The sequence below is a fragment of the Amblyraja radiata genome, chromosome 11, assembly GCF_010909765.2.
Source record: "Amblyraja radiata isolate CabotCenter1 chromosome 11, sAmbRad1.1.pri, whole genome shotgun sequence".
In the NCBI taxonomy this organism is placed as follows: domain Eukaryota; kingdom Metazoa; phylum Chordata; class Chondrichthyes; order Rajiformes; family Rajidae; genus Amblyraja; species Amblyraja radiata.
Genome location: NC_045966.1, coordinates 61,521,570 through 61,538,348, shown reverse-complemented (window position 1 = coordinate 61,538,348; position 16,779 = coordinate 61,521,570). Strand labels below are relative to the sequence as shown.

Sequence of the window (16,779 nt, the reverse complement as noted above, 5' to 3'; positions counted from 1 at the left end):
AGCATCTTGATATTTCCAGGGTTGCACCAGTTGTTATTGGTCATGAAGCAGACTCCTCCACCCTTGGATTTCCCAGATGCTTCTGTTCTGTCAGCACGGTGGACAGTGAAGGACTCGGTTGGGCAGATTACCTGATCCGGAATCAGCGAGGTCAGCCATGTTTCAGTCAGGCAGAGGATGTTGCAGTCCCTTATGTCCCGCTGGAATCTGACCCTCGCCCTGAGGTCATCCAGGGCGGTAGAAAGAAGTTTTTCACAATTGAAGCATATTCTGTCTGACAGCGGCATAGTTTAACACCAGATAATTTGGGAAAAAAATGCTAGTAATTATGTGCAACCAGGCAACTTTGATCATTTAGTGTAGTATTCCTTTAGATTATCATTTTTAACCATATTTTGGTGATGGAAATACATGTCTTTTTATGCCTTTTTTGGTCAATAAATGCCTTTTTCGTGCCTTGTATATGTGTATATGGACACACATATGTTCTGTATTCATGCCTACTATATTCTGTTGTGCTGAAGCAAAGCAAGAATTTCATTGTCCTATCTGGGACACATGACAATAAACTCTCTTGACATGACTCTTTTTTGTAATTTTAATATGCCTTTTTGCCTGCCTATTTCAGAGTTTGTTAGTGCCTAAACATCCTGGCTCTAATGATTACAATCAAGCCATTTACAGTGTATAGGTACGTGATAAGGGAATTACGGTTAGTACAAGGAAAAGCCTGATCAAAGATAGTCTGAGGGTCCTCAATGAGTAGTTCAAGACTGCTCTCTGATTGTGATAGGTTGATTCAGTTGCCTGATCACAGCTGGGAAGATATTATCCCTGAATCTGGAGGTGTGCGTTTTCACACTTCTATACCTTTTGCCTGATGGGAGAGGGGAGAAGAGGGGGTGGCCAGGGTGCGACTCGTCCTTGATTATGCTGCTGGCCTTGCCGAGGCAGCGTGAGGTATAAATGGAGTCAATGGAAGGGAGGCTGGTTTGTGCGATAGTCTGGGCTGCGTCCACAATTCAGTACACAGTTCGTTGTTTGACGCAAGCCAATCACTTCAACCCCTGGTGTGTGGACACCTGGGATGACACCAACAAAACGTCAGTTATTGGTGTCGATGGGAGTTTGCTGTACGGTTGGATTTCTGATTGCACTGACAATGTTGTGGTTGTCTCTGGCCATTAATGGAGATAATAGCAGGTGATGGGTAAGGTAATAAGTGATCAGTACAATTTCCTGTGATGAGTGTACCACCTTTGTGATGCTTGGTTACATCTAGTAGTCTGTGGTTAGTTATCTGAGACTACATCAGAACCTTATTCCCAGGGTGGAAATGTCAAAGATTAGAGGGCACAGCTCTCAGTTTAAAGGAAGATAGACACAAAATGCTGGAGTAACTCAGCGGGACAGGTAGCATCTCTGGATAAAGGAATGGGTGACATTTCAGTTCAAGGGTCTGAAGAAGGGGCTCAAACTAAAATGTCGGCCATTCCTTCTATCCAGAGATGCTACCTGTCCCACTGAGTTACTCCAGCATTTTATGTCTATCTTCAGTGAAAACCAGCATCTGCATTTCCTTCCTACACATACAGTTATTTTACACAAAGGTTGGTTGATGTCAGAGGTGGTGGTGGAGGCAGGAAAGATGTTGGCATTTAAAACATTTTTAGAAAGGCACATGGGCATGCAGGGAATGGATCACATGCAGGCAGATGAAATGAGTGTAGGAAGGAACTGCAGCTACTGGTTTACACTGAAGATGGACACAAAATGCTGGAGTAACTCTGCGGGACAGGCAGCATCTCTGGAGAGAAGGAATGGGTGACATTTCGGGTTGAGACCCTTCTTCAGACTGAGAGTCAGGGGAGAGGGAGACATAGGGATATGGAAGAGTAAGGTGTGAAAACAACAGATCAAAGAGGACAATGGTCCAAGGAAAATGTTGAAAATGTGGTCATGGACTAGAGAGCAGGGGGAATCACAGAGCGGTGGTAGCAGCAGGAGAGGGTGTTGCAGAACTCTCGACGGAGAGAGAAGGAGAACTTTGGCATCATGTTTGGCACGAAGTTGTGGGTGGAAGGGCTTGATTTCTGTGCTACGTTTTTCTATGTTTCGGAAGGAATGGCAGATGCTAATTTAAACAGAAGTTAGACACAAAATGCTGGAGTAACTCAGCAGGACAGACAATAGACAATAGACAATGGGTGCAGGAGTAGGCCATTCAGCCCTTCAAGCCAGCACCGCCATTCAATGTGATCATGGCTGATCCACAATCAGTACCCCGTTCATGCCTTCTCCCCATATCCCCTGACTCCGCTATCTTTAAGAGCCCTATCTAGCTCTCTCTTGAAAGCATCCAGAGAACCCGCTTCCACCGCCCTCTGAAGCAAAGAAGTCCACAGACTCACCACTCTCTATAGGAAAAAGTATTTCCTCGTCTCCGTTCTAAATGGCTTACTCTTTATTCTTAAACTGTGGCCCCTGGTTCTGGACTCCCCAACATCAGGAACATGTTTCCTTCCTCTAGTGTGTCCAAGCCCTTAACAATCTTTAGGCAACATCTCTGAATAAAGGAATGGGTGACATTTCAGGTCGAGGCCGTTCTTGAAGGGTCTGAAGAAGGGTCTCGACCCAAAACGTCACCCATTCCTTCTCTCCAGAGATGTTGCCTGGCCCGCTGAGTTACTCCAGCATTTTGCATCTATCTATATTTTTCTCTGGTCTATGTTCTCTACCCTAAAGTCAGAGAGTTACTGCGGTGAGTGCAGGTCATTGTGCATGGTCCAGGTGAGCAGGTAACTGTGATGGTGACACTCAATTATAATGGATAGTTTGTGTAGGAAGGAACTACAGATGATGGTTTAAACCAAAGTTTAGAAGGATGAGGGGGATCTTATAGAAACATATAAAATTATAAAAGGACTGGACAAACTAGATGCAGGAAAAATGTTCCCAATGTTGGGCGAGTCCAGAACCAGGGGCCACAGACCTAGAATAAAGGGGAGGTCATTTAAGACTGAGGTGAGAAAAAAACTTTTTCACCCAGAGAATTGTGAATTTATGGAATTCCCTGCCACAGAGGGCAGTGGAGGCCAAATCACTGGATGGATTTAAGAGAGAGTTAGATGGAGCTCTAGGGGCTAATGGAGTCAAGGGATATGGGGAGAAGACAGGCACGGGTTATTGATAGGGAACGATCAGCCATGAATTCCACAGACTCATCACTCTCTGTGAGAAATAGTGTTTCCTCGTCTCCGTTCTAAATGGCTTACTCCTTATTCTTAAACGGTGGCTCCCGGTTCTGGACTCCCCCAACAATGAATGGTAGTGCTGGCTCAAAGGGCCGAATGGCCTCCTCCTGCACCTATTTTCTATGTTTCTATATTTCTACAGCCACAAAATGCTGGTGTAACTCAGCGGGACAGGCAGCATCTCTGGAGAGAAGGAATGGGTGACGTTTCGGGTCGAGACCCTTCTTCAGTGTGTTGAACAGTGATGGTTATACAATGAACTCCAAGGACTGGAAAAAAAAACATCATGAGCTTTCATGAAGCACAGTTAGTAAATTGTCACCTAGCTCTAAATCGTGGGGTGACCTGAAACTTTCAGACCCGGCCTGGGAGGATGGGGGTGTCTGTTTCTGTTTGTTCCCGGGCTGGGGGTAATGTTTCGCAGATGCTGCCTGGCATCTTGTCGACACTTTGAGCCTACTTACGGAATAATACAGATATCAGTTTAAATACATTCTAATATAAACACACTAAAGTCACTTAAATATACTATTACTTACCGCTGTTTTTTTTGTAATATTGTCCTATAGCTGACAGTTTAAGATTCGTTTTAAAAGCATCTCATTTATAATTCAAATCCCTCTTTGCATATCACTGTGTGCCGGCCAGTGTGAAATTTTACACAGTGAAAATTAATATCAACAGACACACGCAATAATAACAGGGCCGCGGGCACACGTTCACCATTATACATGTGCCCGTCTGTGCTCACTTCAATTATCTGTAACAAACCCTCATCTCGCTCTGCGCTGCCTGCCTGCTTGTTCCACGTTGCTCTCTCCTCGGCTGGCGCTCCAGCGGTGGTTGCCGCTCGCTGCCCGAGGCTGGGCTGAGGGCCGTGTCTGACGGCGGGACACCTCCTGCTCCGCGCCAGCTTGCTGGTTTCAAGGCAATCCAATTAGCTGCGGCTCATGGTAACTAAAAACTAATGACCCGGACATTCACACACAATGGGCAGGCGAGGAAAATCGAATTAGAGCCGTTACAACACCCGGCGACTACTTCAAAAAGGGGGGCTGGTTTCCATAACTCCTCTGTAATGTGGGGCTTGTCACACCCGAGCCAGCGGCAGTCTCAGTGTCATTCTGCCGCTTCACTCTTCAGGTGGCTACCGGGCATGGGGGGTTTAAAGTGCAGATCTGATCTTTGTACGCTAACGTTTTCGGCCCGAAGTCAACATTGTGTTTGGTGGCAGTAAATGCGCGCAAAAACATTTCTTTAGCCAATGTATTTAAGAGAGGGTGAAATTGGGAGAAAGGAAGCGAAAGAGAGGAAGGGAGAGAGGGAGAGGGAGAATAGAGGGAAAGCAAGGGTTACTTGAAGTTAGGTGGAGAAAGAGGGAGGTGAGAGAGAAACATGGAGGGGAGAGAGAGGGTTGGTGAGAGAGAGCTAGACCCGAATGGAGGGAGAGAGAATGGTAGAGAGGGGAGAGAAGGGAGAGAGAGAAAGAGGGGAGAGAGGAGCGAGAGTGGTAGAGAGAGGGATGAAGAGAAGTTTGGAGAGAAGGGTAAGGAAAGAGGGGAATAAATGGGGGAGGGAGGGGTTGACACGCGATTGCAGGTGGTGGGTGGAAGGGTAAAACCGCTCCCCAGGTCATTCACACCCCTCCTCGTTCATTGGTGCCTCGCCTCGTCCCCTCTCTGTGAATCAAGTCTCATTCTCCCCTCGTTCTCTCTTATTCACTCCCTCACTTGACTCGTCTCATCCTGCACCTCACTGATCCTTCTCATTCAACCCTTCCCTCGCCCCCTCAAGCATCCACTCCTTCATGCCTTCCCTACCCCCCTCATTCACCCCTTATTCAGCCCTACAGCCCTTCAGCCCCACACACCCACCCTCCATTCGGCTGCACATCCGCCCATGTCCTCGCCCTCTCGTTCACACGCGTTCAGCCTAAAGCCTCCGGGTGCACCTTAATTCCACCTCCACTTAAGCCCCAACACCCCTCACTGGCCCCTTGTACGCTGCCTCATTCAGTAAATCGTCCGACCATTCACTCACCCCCTCACCCACCATCCCCCCTTTCACTCACTTCCCCCCTTACTCATCCCCTCGATGGCCCCTCATTCTGCTACCTCAATTACCTCCATTGCGTTTCAATTTCACTTCAGTGTAGTTTATTGTCACGTGTACCGAGGTACAGTGAAAAGCTTTTGTTGCGTGTTAACCAGTCAGCAGAAAGACAATATATGATTACGATCGAGCCATTTTTACAGTGTATAGGTGTATAGACGATAAGGGAATAACGTTCAGGTCAACACGGTAAAGCCAGCAAAGCCCGATCAAGGATAGTCCGAGGGTCACCAATGAGGTAGATAGTAGTTCAGCACTGCTGTCTGGTTGTGGTAGGATCATTCCTCACACACCCTCACTGAGCCTCTCGTTGGCCCCATGTCCCCTCATTTACTCTTCGCTGACCCCCCTCATTCACTATCTCGGATGTGTAGAAGCTTTTCCAACCCGTTCTGTTTCTTTGGTTCCCTCTCCTCATTAACTTCCGTGGTGGTGAGTTCCCTCTGCCCCCTCTCTCTCGCCCTCCCGCACAATACAGAATCTGCCCCTCACACACTCAGTTCCTCTCACACTCATATTTCCTTTTGTCTCTTTCTATTTCTCCCGCGCTCTCTCTCTCTCTCTCTCTCTCTCTCTCTCTCTCACACACACACACACACACACACACACACTTCTCACATTCATTCCCTCTCGGCCATCCTCTTTCATTCTCATTTATTACCTCACATTCACTATTCAATTCTCTCATTCATCCCCTCACTCTCACATTCTACATTCTACTCTCTCTCTCTCTCTCTCTCTCATCGTATCATCCTCTCTCAATCTCTCTCCTCTTCTCTCTCCATCTCTCTTCCTCTCTCTCCTCGATCTCTCTCGTCTCTCTCTCATCTCCCTCTATCTCCTCTCTCCTCGCATCCTCTTCTGCTCTCTCTCTCTCTCTTCACTCTTTCTCTCTCTTCCTCTATCCTCTTCCTCTCATCTCCCTCCCCCTCTCCTTCTCTCCTCTCATCTCTCTCTCTCCTCTCATTTTCCTCATGCCTCTCTTGCCTTTCTTCTTTCTCTCCTTCCTTCCCGCTCCTCTCTGTCCCTTTCTCCTCTCATGCCTCTCCCTCCCCCCCTCAGCATCTCCTCTCCTCCCCCTCTCCTCTTTCCTCTCTCTCTCTCTCCTGCCCTCTCCCTCCCTCACCTCTCCTCTCTCTCTCTCTCTCTCTCCCCTGTCACCACTCTCTCCCCTCTCCCAGATTCAGTATAGTCCCGACTACACACAGATTGGAATATTCCTGTCGCCCCCACCCACCCCTCTCTCTCTCTCTCTCTCTCTCCCTCCATCTCTCCTCCTGTCCTGTCCCGTCTGCACGGTTCCGCTTATCCTTCCTATGGGATGTCAGAGACCAGTCCAGTCCTGAAAGACCTGCTCCAACTGCAGCAATGCTGACAAGAGCCTGTCCCCGCACCGTTCCCCCCTGCCTGCCCCCTCCAGCTCACTCGCCACAGGTTCCCCTGGAGATCCTCGTTCAGCCAGACTCCACTCTGCATCTGCTCCCTCAGTCGGAAACGTCCCGATTCCCAAGTCCTGCAATTTCTACCAATCTTGAGGGAAAAAAGACGAAAAGAAGCGTGAGGAGAACTGGAGTTGTTCACTAACTTCACGTCGCCTAACGCGCAGCCATTCAGCCTAAAACGAATGGTGATCCTACCTGCACCGGCCCAGGCCGGTTCATCGCTCTTAAAAGCGCCCGTAATTAAATCATATTTAAACCAGAAATAAGGACACACGAATAAAACTTTCAAACGTGCAATATAAAAACAAGGTGCAGATAATCGAGAAATATAATTTAATGTAATTTGGCAATGCACCAGCGTAGAAATACAAATTATTCTGATTCTTGTTCTTGTATTTTTACGGATGGGGTTTCCTTTAGTCAATCCCTTTCTCTCCCTGGTAGTCGCGATAACGCCGTTATCTGACCCACATTCCTTGCAATAACTGTCGATGCAGCATTTCATTTTAAAAGTAACTTTAGCAATTAAATGTTGAGATATACGCTACTCGCAGCGGCGCTGCCTTCCATTTCACGCTCAGGATTCTCGTTATATTAGCCGGTGGGTAATTATCCTCTCCGCTTATTCATAAAGGAAAGAATTCCCGAGTTCTCTAAATAATAATAAAAAACAAACCATTAACTCTGTAGCTCCACGCAGTCGGTAAATAACTTGGTTCTTGATACTGCAGCTGCCACTGCTGACTACATGTATTTAATATATGTTAAACATTATGGCACGGCTGGGACATCTAACGGAGAATAATGTGCAGAAAACTCAGATTCATCCTTATAGATCAACAGTAAGAAAGCACTTTTAATACAGCCCTGATATTCTGCGATTAAAGACAGCAGGAAATGGTATTTCTCCAAACTGTTCTGTCCAAATCATAACCGCATTAAATAAATGGAATTTAATAGATTAATCTAGTCATTCAAATCAAACGCAGACGGGACATATTAATAATATTTAGAACTAATGATACAAAGACAATATTTATTGACGCAACATAAATATACAGAATATTCATATAGAATATGCGTATGTCTGCAAATGTACATATGGTGTTCAGCATTTGTTTAAATGTGGAAAATAGGGTATTTATTTACACAGTCCAAAATTCATTACTTGTTATTCTTATGTAGCGACAATTATTAATGCATTACTTTGCATTATAATTACCTATAAAATTTAAATATAAATATATAGGTAAATATAATGCAAAGCAATGCATTAATAATTCGGTGCCTACACCTAGTAAATTAAATATCTGAATAATTCGTAGTTGTCACTAATTTCTCGGTTTTTTACCTATATATAGGTAAAATATATACCTATATAAAATATATACATATATACCTATATACCTATATATAGGTAAAAAACGAGAAATTAGATACAACTACGAATTATTCAGATATTTAATTTATTAGGTGTAGGTACCGGATTTTGTTTTTGCATTTAATTCTGAACATTAACACGTAAATTTTATAGTAACCATTCAACATGATGCAAAGTAATGCATTGATAATTGTGACTACATAAGAACAACAATAGATATACCTATATTTACATATATATATATATATATATATATATATATATATACATATATATATATATATATATATATATATATACCTATATATATTTACCTATATATATTTACCTATATATATTCACCTATATATATATAAAAAAGGCGAGAAATTGCATATATATATAAACATATAAATATGCATATATGTATATATATCAGTGTGTGTATATAGTATGTATATATTATATATTATACACTATATATATACTATATATTTATATATCGTGTATATAGTATATATATATATATATAGTACATGTATATAGTTATATATATATATATATATATATATATATATATATATGCTAAGTAGTGGGTAATGTTTGATACACACACTTGCTGTGCTTTTGAATGTGTTTTTGTAGAAATACTTACACTTTGTGAAAAACAAAATGCACATATATCATAGATAAAGCGATATTTCCCTGTGTACAATAATGTTATGCACGAATAAATAAATAATAATTTTGACAAATGTATTATACGCGTTTGTGAAAAAAGGGTAAACGTTGCTTTTGTTAGTTCTTGGGCCGTGTACATAATATTTGATTTACAGGTCTTTATAAAGTGATACACCTCCATGTGATGGAAATGATTTATCCCAAGTTTCGATGCGGCCTCGCCCCCTGATCTTCAGCACGAAGTGCCGCTATTTATTCAATATTTCACCTCCCAACAATTGATTTAGTCTATTTATCTATTGTAATGAATATTCCTTCGTTCAGTAGGTTGAGGTGAAGTGGGAAGTGCTGATTCCTTTATCTCAGTGTTGGCGGGATCTTCCCAGTAACTGCTCAAGTCTATGGCTTCATTGTCGCTTTTTAATGTGGCTGATATTTAACGCACATGAGGAACTTTTCGTATTTTTAAAAATCGCCCCTTCATAAAGAATCGTTGGTATCTAGAAATAAGCTCACAGCTAAGAAACGTAGAGAGAGAGAAAACAAACCAATTCTTTCTTCTGACAATGAGCGATCCCTCCCCCCCGGCGAGAAATCCATCAAATGTCCAACACCAGTCTACTTTTTTGTACACCAATTGAAAAGAGGTGGAAACACCGCACAGACCGCGGACGGGTGACCGCTTTAAATTTGTTCTACGTTCCGCTTTAGAACGGAATTAAACTCTTATTCTCTGTGCGTTCAGATCTTTTTATTAAAAGCCCCGCGGCGCTGTCTGCGTCTCTTGGATTCGGCTCAGACTGCCGCGACTGGAGCAGCATGCGTTTATATAAAGTGTTCGTTTTGGGGGGTATTTCCTGAACATTTGCGAAAATGAATATAAATATGTCGAGCGCTGGTAGTGTGTCCAAAATCTCTCCGCTTCGCTCTGGCAGCCGCTCGCGTTCACTGCGGGGAAAAAAGATTCACTCGGATTTCCTCAAATCTGAAATATCTAGAGAACAGAAAGGTAGTTTGGATCAGAAACCGGGCGAATCATTCCTCTAAAGAACATTGCCATGTTGCACTTTGCCAGTATATTACAGCACGATTTCGGCTATAACATTTCCACGTTCTCAACGCTGCATTTTGTGAAGTATTGATGCTATCATTAAATGCAATATTAGAACACAGCAAGCTACAAGAATAGGCAATTCTCCATGTAATCCTGTTATAAATGTGTAGATATTAGTACTACACTGTATAACTCTATTATTGTACACGTAAACAAACTACAGTTGGGGTATTTTTAATATTGTAACAAGCAAAAGTCCATTAGAAATGAAAAAAAGGGACGGAGAGAGGGTAAAAATTACAGGTAATTTTGCATATAATATAATGTAGCATATTATTTCGGTTTACATTTAATTTTGAATAAATGTCTTAAATGTATGGTGTGTTGTAATTTACACAAATGTAAAACTTTGCATATTTCTTATGACACGACTGTGTAAATATAGATGTCTATACGTGCATATCAACAAACAATCCTTGCATGGTGTTTCATCCACATATGTCAATGCAGCGAACAGCAAATGTAAAAAAATAACCCGATTCATTCCTCATCGGTGTGGGTCCGTCTTAAATGCTTCGCTGGTGGAACCGTTCGAAAGCCTAGTGAGGAGGAACGGGAACATTTATAACACAGTTCATATGAACTAACTGTTGGAATTTATCTATTTCGTTTGAGGATTTTGTTTATTGACGTTAATCGCCCAAATGTTATATCATGAAGGTGATCGGGGAGTGAAAAAACCCCGCCTTAAATAAATAATCTCACACCAAATTATATAAAATATAAGAAAATTAATTTGTCCTACAAGGGACACTAATAGATTCGAGACAAATATAGATCCATTTCCGAATAAGAAACAAATAAACAGTAAACGCCCTGGTTAATTTAATGAGATGTATAATGGAAAATTACTATTTAAAATTCCTTGCAAGGAAATTATTTTTTGTTAAGATAAGACTTTCCAATTATGGAGCTGGGAACTGGCACTCTCGCTGAGGAACCCTGCAATCTGTTTCAATCTGTGTTTAAGTGTCCAGCATTTCATCCAGCTAATTTAAAATAAAACTATTGGAATGGACTCTGCCTTGCATTTCAAGGCCACTTATCTAGCTCCACGGCATCAACTAAACAGCAATCAGCAAATTAGAGGCATCGCTTCTGAAGCCGGCTGTTTTGTGCTGTTTTATTGCAGTGATTTCAATTATTCAGCATGTTTGTGTAATTGAATACGAAGGCTTAGCAAAAACTAATAACCCCCGCCTTGTAACGGGATTTTTAAAAATAAAATCACGGAATGATTCCTAACATACGCTGATAAAATGCTGATTTTATTAATGTAAAATTGTATTCCCTCTTTTCATTTCTCTTATAAAGAGATAAGTGACTGCGTGGCGAGACCGTAGCAGTCTAACCTCGTTTGATTCCTTATACTTAGCATCGTTTATTGGGCTAGGCGTGGCTAGGGAGCGTGGCCAACTTCCAAATTATATTTTCTAAAATAAAATTATAATATGTGTAGAATGGTAATAAATTGTTTTTCGAGGCGGGTCGAACTTGATATTAATCCGTTGTATATTCCGTCTCTCTGTTCTGGACCAACTCGTTCATAGTTGGAAGGATATTCGTTCCTACTAACACAAACTCAAGATTCATCAAACGGGCGACTTTCCTTCCTGAGCCGCGATTGCATATTTTCAAAGACCAAATTCCGGGTGTTTAAATGAAAAATTATGAGATGTTACACTCCGCCATCTGGTGTTTTTTTATTAATATATATGAAAGAACAAAGGCAGGCCAGATTCATACAAACACAATAACCGGGAACCTGAAACCGGATTTTATTAGCAATTCTGCCAATTTCGATGTCATATTACACTACCGATTGTCGCAATCCGTTAACGCCGACTCAGAACTTGTTCGAACAAAACATTGCGTTAATTTCATATTCTGTATCAGTAAATAATGTACATTATTTTTAAACTAAAACTTGACGAAGAACAGCGATTGCATTTTGAATCGATCTTTGTTTCTTAACCCATCTGCCGGTCGGAAGTCTTTTTTTATTAAAGAACGATATAATTACGCGAAGGGGTTGAGTTGCCGAATCTAAGACTGTCCAATTCTAAATAAAATGTAATAAATGAAACTCTGCAGTTTAAAGAGAGGAGGGTGTGCTGATCAGCACTTATTGGATAAAACTCGACAGATCGCCGCGTATCGAGATACATCCGACTGGATTTGGACTGCCATCATCGATTGGAGACTTTAATATTGCTGCATTTAACACTCGTCGCTGAATAAAACGTTTCATGTTAATAGTTTTCCTTATCAATGATTTTGCGTTGGATTCTCGAGTTAAGGCGCTGGCAAATCCTCACGCTCCCCCTTCTTGTGCGTTTGCCACGCGTTGACCAATCGTGGGTGAAGACCTGGTCCGCCTCAGCCACTGAGGGGCGGTGAGTGTGAAGGAAGAGCTCGGGGCATGTAGTCGGAAGCGTCCTAGAGTGATGAACGCTGCCTCTCCCAGCTCCCTCTCCAAGCTCACCTGCTGCCACCAACCCGCGCACAGTCCCGCCACAAGCATGCTTTGTGGGTCGGCGGCGGTGGCCAGGCGCTTCTCCTGAAAGGTTCTTTTTTGGGGGGCTACATCTTGCTGTCTTGAGGGCGGGACAATGGATCAGTCGGGAAACACTCAGACCCAGCCTCAACACGAACCCATCAGTTTCGGTATCGATCAGATCCTCAGCGGCTCTGACCAGGAGAGCTGTTTGCAGACCAGCGCCAGGGTGTCGGAGGCTGGTTACTTGGCCAATCCAGCCAGCTACCCTACCCTCGCCGCTTCCTATCCGGCCATGGGGGCTACATACGAGGACAGTCTGTCCGGATCTTACAGTGTTAACCTGAGTATGAACGTCAACGGCCTAGCATCAGCCGGAGTGATCAGAGTGCCGGCGCACCGGCCCATCCCGCAGGCCGCAATGTCCAATATGTCCAGCATCGGCAGCGTCGCGGGGCTGAACAGCCTCAACTTCCCCTGGATGGAGAGCAGCAGAAGGTTTGCTAAGGACAGGCTAACAGGTAGGCGAGCGGTTCACCTTTTCCCGGTTCAGAAGTGGGAGTACTGCGGCGGGCCCGGGTTTTCCAATACCTACAAACCAATAGTGCAGCGAGGAACTGCAGATGCTGGTTTATACCGAAGATAGACACAAAATGCTGGAGTAACTCAGCGGGACAGGCAGCATCTCTGAAGAAGGGTCTCGACCGAAACATCTCCCATTCCTTCTAACCAGAGATGCTGCCTGTCTGTCCCGCTGAGTTACTCCAGCATTTTGTGTCTACCTACAAACCAGCCCTCCGTTTAAGCTGTAAATTGTACATTGCCGCCCGATGCTGTCCACTCAACAGAGGAGATTGTGATGTTGGTAACATGTGATTTTATTTAACATCAACAAACATTGTAAACAATTGGGGAAACTTTGTAAATACTATGGGCTTGTTTTTAAAGTTGGTGGCTTTTTACAACTCATGTCAATACCACTTGTGTAACGAACTTGTCTTTTTTTGCCGTGGGTTGGTTTTCGTTGCGTGTGGACATTGCGATGACAGATCGAGAATTGGGAACAGAATTGGAGTCAGCAAAGAAATCGATTTTTTAAAGAAGTAAATTATAACATTGTTTTGGGGCAGCGAGTGGCTGCCTCGTGATGTGTTAAACTTGACTTCATGTAGTGTTTGGATACTCACACTGAGTCGCAGGAAGATTGGCCGCAGAACAATATTACCCCCCCCCCCCCCCCCCCCCCCCCCCCTCACGCCAAAACATGCACTCCCTCCCCCAGAACGAATGTGACAATGAGCGAGTAGTTTAGGAAGGAACTGTAGATGCTTGTTTACACCGAAGATAGACACAAATGCTGGAGTAACTCAGCGGGACAGGCATCGTCTTCATTCCTTCTCTCCAGAGATGCTGCCTGTCCCGCTGAGTTACTGCAGCATTTTGTGTCTATTTTAGGAATAGTTAAGTCTGGTATCTGTTTGACCAGCTTAGATTAAAATAAAACAATACGTAAAAAATACCCCGCTGCGGTTACAGTTTACAAACATTCAGGACAAACATCTCCGCTCTCAAACTGAACAAAAGATAGACACGAAAAGCTAGAGTAAAAAGCTCCGGTTTTTAACAGGTATCAGCAGTTCATTCCCACACAAACTGAACAGGCCGGGCCTGGGCAAAGCAAGCCCCGTCCCAGAAACACTAGACTGCAGATGCTGCAATCTGGAGCAGAAAACAAACAATTTAGCAGACTTCACGTCGACCAACCCTTTGGCTCCCCAGATGCTGTTCGACCTGATGCGTTTCGCCAGCAGTTTTATTTTCTGCTCCCGTCCCAGGTCTAGAGAGAGTAGCTCCCAATTCAGAAAAAGCAGTTGTCGGCTCGGAAAGTACCAGGCCCAGCCCAGAGGAGAAGAGATGTCAGCCAAAGAAAATCTTTTGGGCCAAAGAGACCGGGTCACCGACCAGAGACCTGGGACATAAAGACCAGGCGCAGCCCAGAAACAGCACATCCCGGCCTTGACAGGTTAGCTCCCACCTCAGCGAGACCAGTACCGAGACGCATTTTAGTTTCAGCTCATTCGTTTATCAATTTCCTTTCAGTTTTGTGTGACGTTTAACAGGTGGACAGTTAGCACACACAGTGGATCGTCCTCTCTCTCTCCTCTCTTCTCTCTATCTTCTCTCGCTCTCTCTCTCTCTCTCTATCTCTCTCTCTCCTCTCTCTCTCTCTCTCTCCTCTCTCGCTCTCTCGCTCTCTCGCTCTCTCTCTCTCGCTCGCTCTCTCTCTCTCTCTCTCTCTCTCTCTCTCTCTCTCTCTCTCTCTCTCTCTCTCTCTCTCTCTCTCTCTCTCTCCGTGAGCTGCAATTAAACCGTCACTGTAGAGGGTCAACTAATAAAAAAACAAAACATTCAATAAATGCTAGTAAACGAGCCAACATTGTGGCGTTCAGTTACGTGAAATGAAGCAAGCAGCGGCCTCAACGAAACGATGTAGCCGGAGCTCAAAGTCAGTGCATCTTTCACCGGCTCCACCCTGCCCTGTTGAATATAAAATGACGTCCAAAGTATTGCAAGAACATGTTTAAATACCCAGTTTAAAAATATCTGAGTAGTTTGATGGGTTCCAATTTCAATGCCACAAGTTTGGAATGATTGGTCAGTTTGGGAAGACTTGTTTATGAACCTGCTCTGCTGGGTGTGTCTGAGTGTGTGTGCGGGACTGGATCTGTATTTGGGTTTCTGTGCTTGTGCATTTATTGAGCGCGGTTAAAGTTTATTCCTCAGTTGTGGATATAGAGTCCTAACCCCTATAGAGGACGCAAGAATAACTAATGCGAACTTTTCAACTGCAATTTTGCAATATTTTGCTCTTTGTGTACCCGTTGCTGTGTTTATTGCAGTTTTAATCAAGACTATGTATACATTTTACTATGTGAGATCCATGTGAACAAGGGCTTTCTTCGTTGCACCCTAATGGATCTGACAATGATCTGAATCTGACGGTACACAAAAATGCTGGAGAAACTCAGCGGGTGCAGCAGTATCTATGGAGCGAAGGAGACAGGCAACGTTTCGGCGGGCTAGTTTGTGGCAGATCACTTATATGTCTTTTTTGTTTCCATTTGACAGCCGCCTTGACGCCCTTCACGGTAACGCGGCGGATCGGTCACCCCTACCAGAACAGGACCCCTCCGAAGCGAAAGAAACCGCGCACCTCCTTCACCCGCATTCAGATCTGCGAACTGGAGAAGAGGTTTCACCGCCAGAAGTACCTGGCCTCGGCGGAGAGAGCGGCGCTCGCAAAATCACTCAAAATGACGGACGCTCAAGTCAAAACTTGGTTCCAGAACAGGAGAACTAAATGGAGGTGAGCCACTGCAACCGGGTTCATGGTGGGCAGAGTGGTGCCGGCTGGGGCAGCGCGGTAGAGGGACCGGGAGTCCAAATATAGTACGGCAGATATGGAAGGGAGAAGCAGGCAGAGTTAACGCTGGGAAGGGGTCGGATCGATGATTTAGCGACAAAATAAAACAAAAGAAGCGATCGCATAGAGGGGAAACAACTATGTCATCGCTATGGAGGGTACAGAGGTGGACTCAATCGGGTCAAAGTTGCCAACATTTCAGTCCAGCCCGACTATGGCTCCGCTCACGGACAGATGGGAGTTGTGGGGACATGTGTTGTGTCCATGTGACTAGTGTTGTGTTGAGGAAGTCTATTTCGACCAGCAGCAGGTGAGGGAAGGTTTTGGAAGAAAACTCGAGTGAATTGGCAACAGTTGGAGGCGGCTGGAATGGAAATGAGTAGATTCAAAAAGTAGCGAGCGTGTGAAATTGATAATTCCATCATCGATGGAAGTGAAACAAACGACCCCAAGAGGAACTGACAGTTTAAATCTGTCACGTTCGGGGGAGAGACGGGAAGAATATATTCTGAAATGCGGTGAATGGCGGGGAGAGAGAAAGAGCAATACTGAAATACAAATGATGATACTGTGAGGAAACACATTATTTAAAACAAGAGTGTGCAGGGAGAGGAGAACCGCGAATATAAAATACACTGGAGTGAAATTAAAACACAACGCGTGGAGCAAGGAATACAGCATGGAAGAGTAACTGTGGAAAAATACCGGGGAGCGAGGGTGGAGTAGATAGAATATGAAGCATTGGGCGTGACAGGGTGAGGGATATAATCCGATTTAATTTTACAGGGACAATGAAGAGGGATAAACTTTAATACATTTTATAAAATCACAATTCAAGGAATTGAACTGGGACAAGTCGATCTTCAGTCGAATTGATGACAACATTAATTTGAAT

At 44.0% G+C, this 16,779-nt stretch overlaps 1 protein-coding gene across 1 annotated transcript in view; it reads left to right on the top strand.

The window, feature by feature from the left end:
• Nucleotides 1-12,215: 12,215 nt before the first annotated feature.
• Nucleotides 12,216-16,779, top strand: part of tlx3 (T cell leukemia homeobox 3) — a 29,689-nt gene continuing 25,125 nt past the window's right edge. Inside the window, exons 1-2 of the mRNA XM_033030009.1 lie at nucleotides 12,216-12,981; nucleotides 15,590-15,827. Of these exons, the coding sequence (XP_032885900.1) occupies nucleotides 12,576-12,981; nucleotides 15,590-15,827 (644 nt within the window). The 5' untranslated portion in view covers nucleotides 12,216-12,575. The remainder of the gene's footprint in view (nucleotides 12,982-15,589; nucleotides 15,828-16,779) is intronic.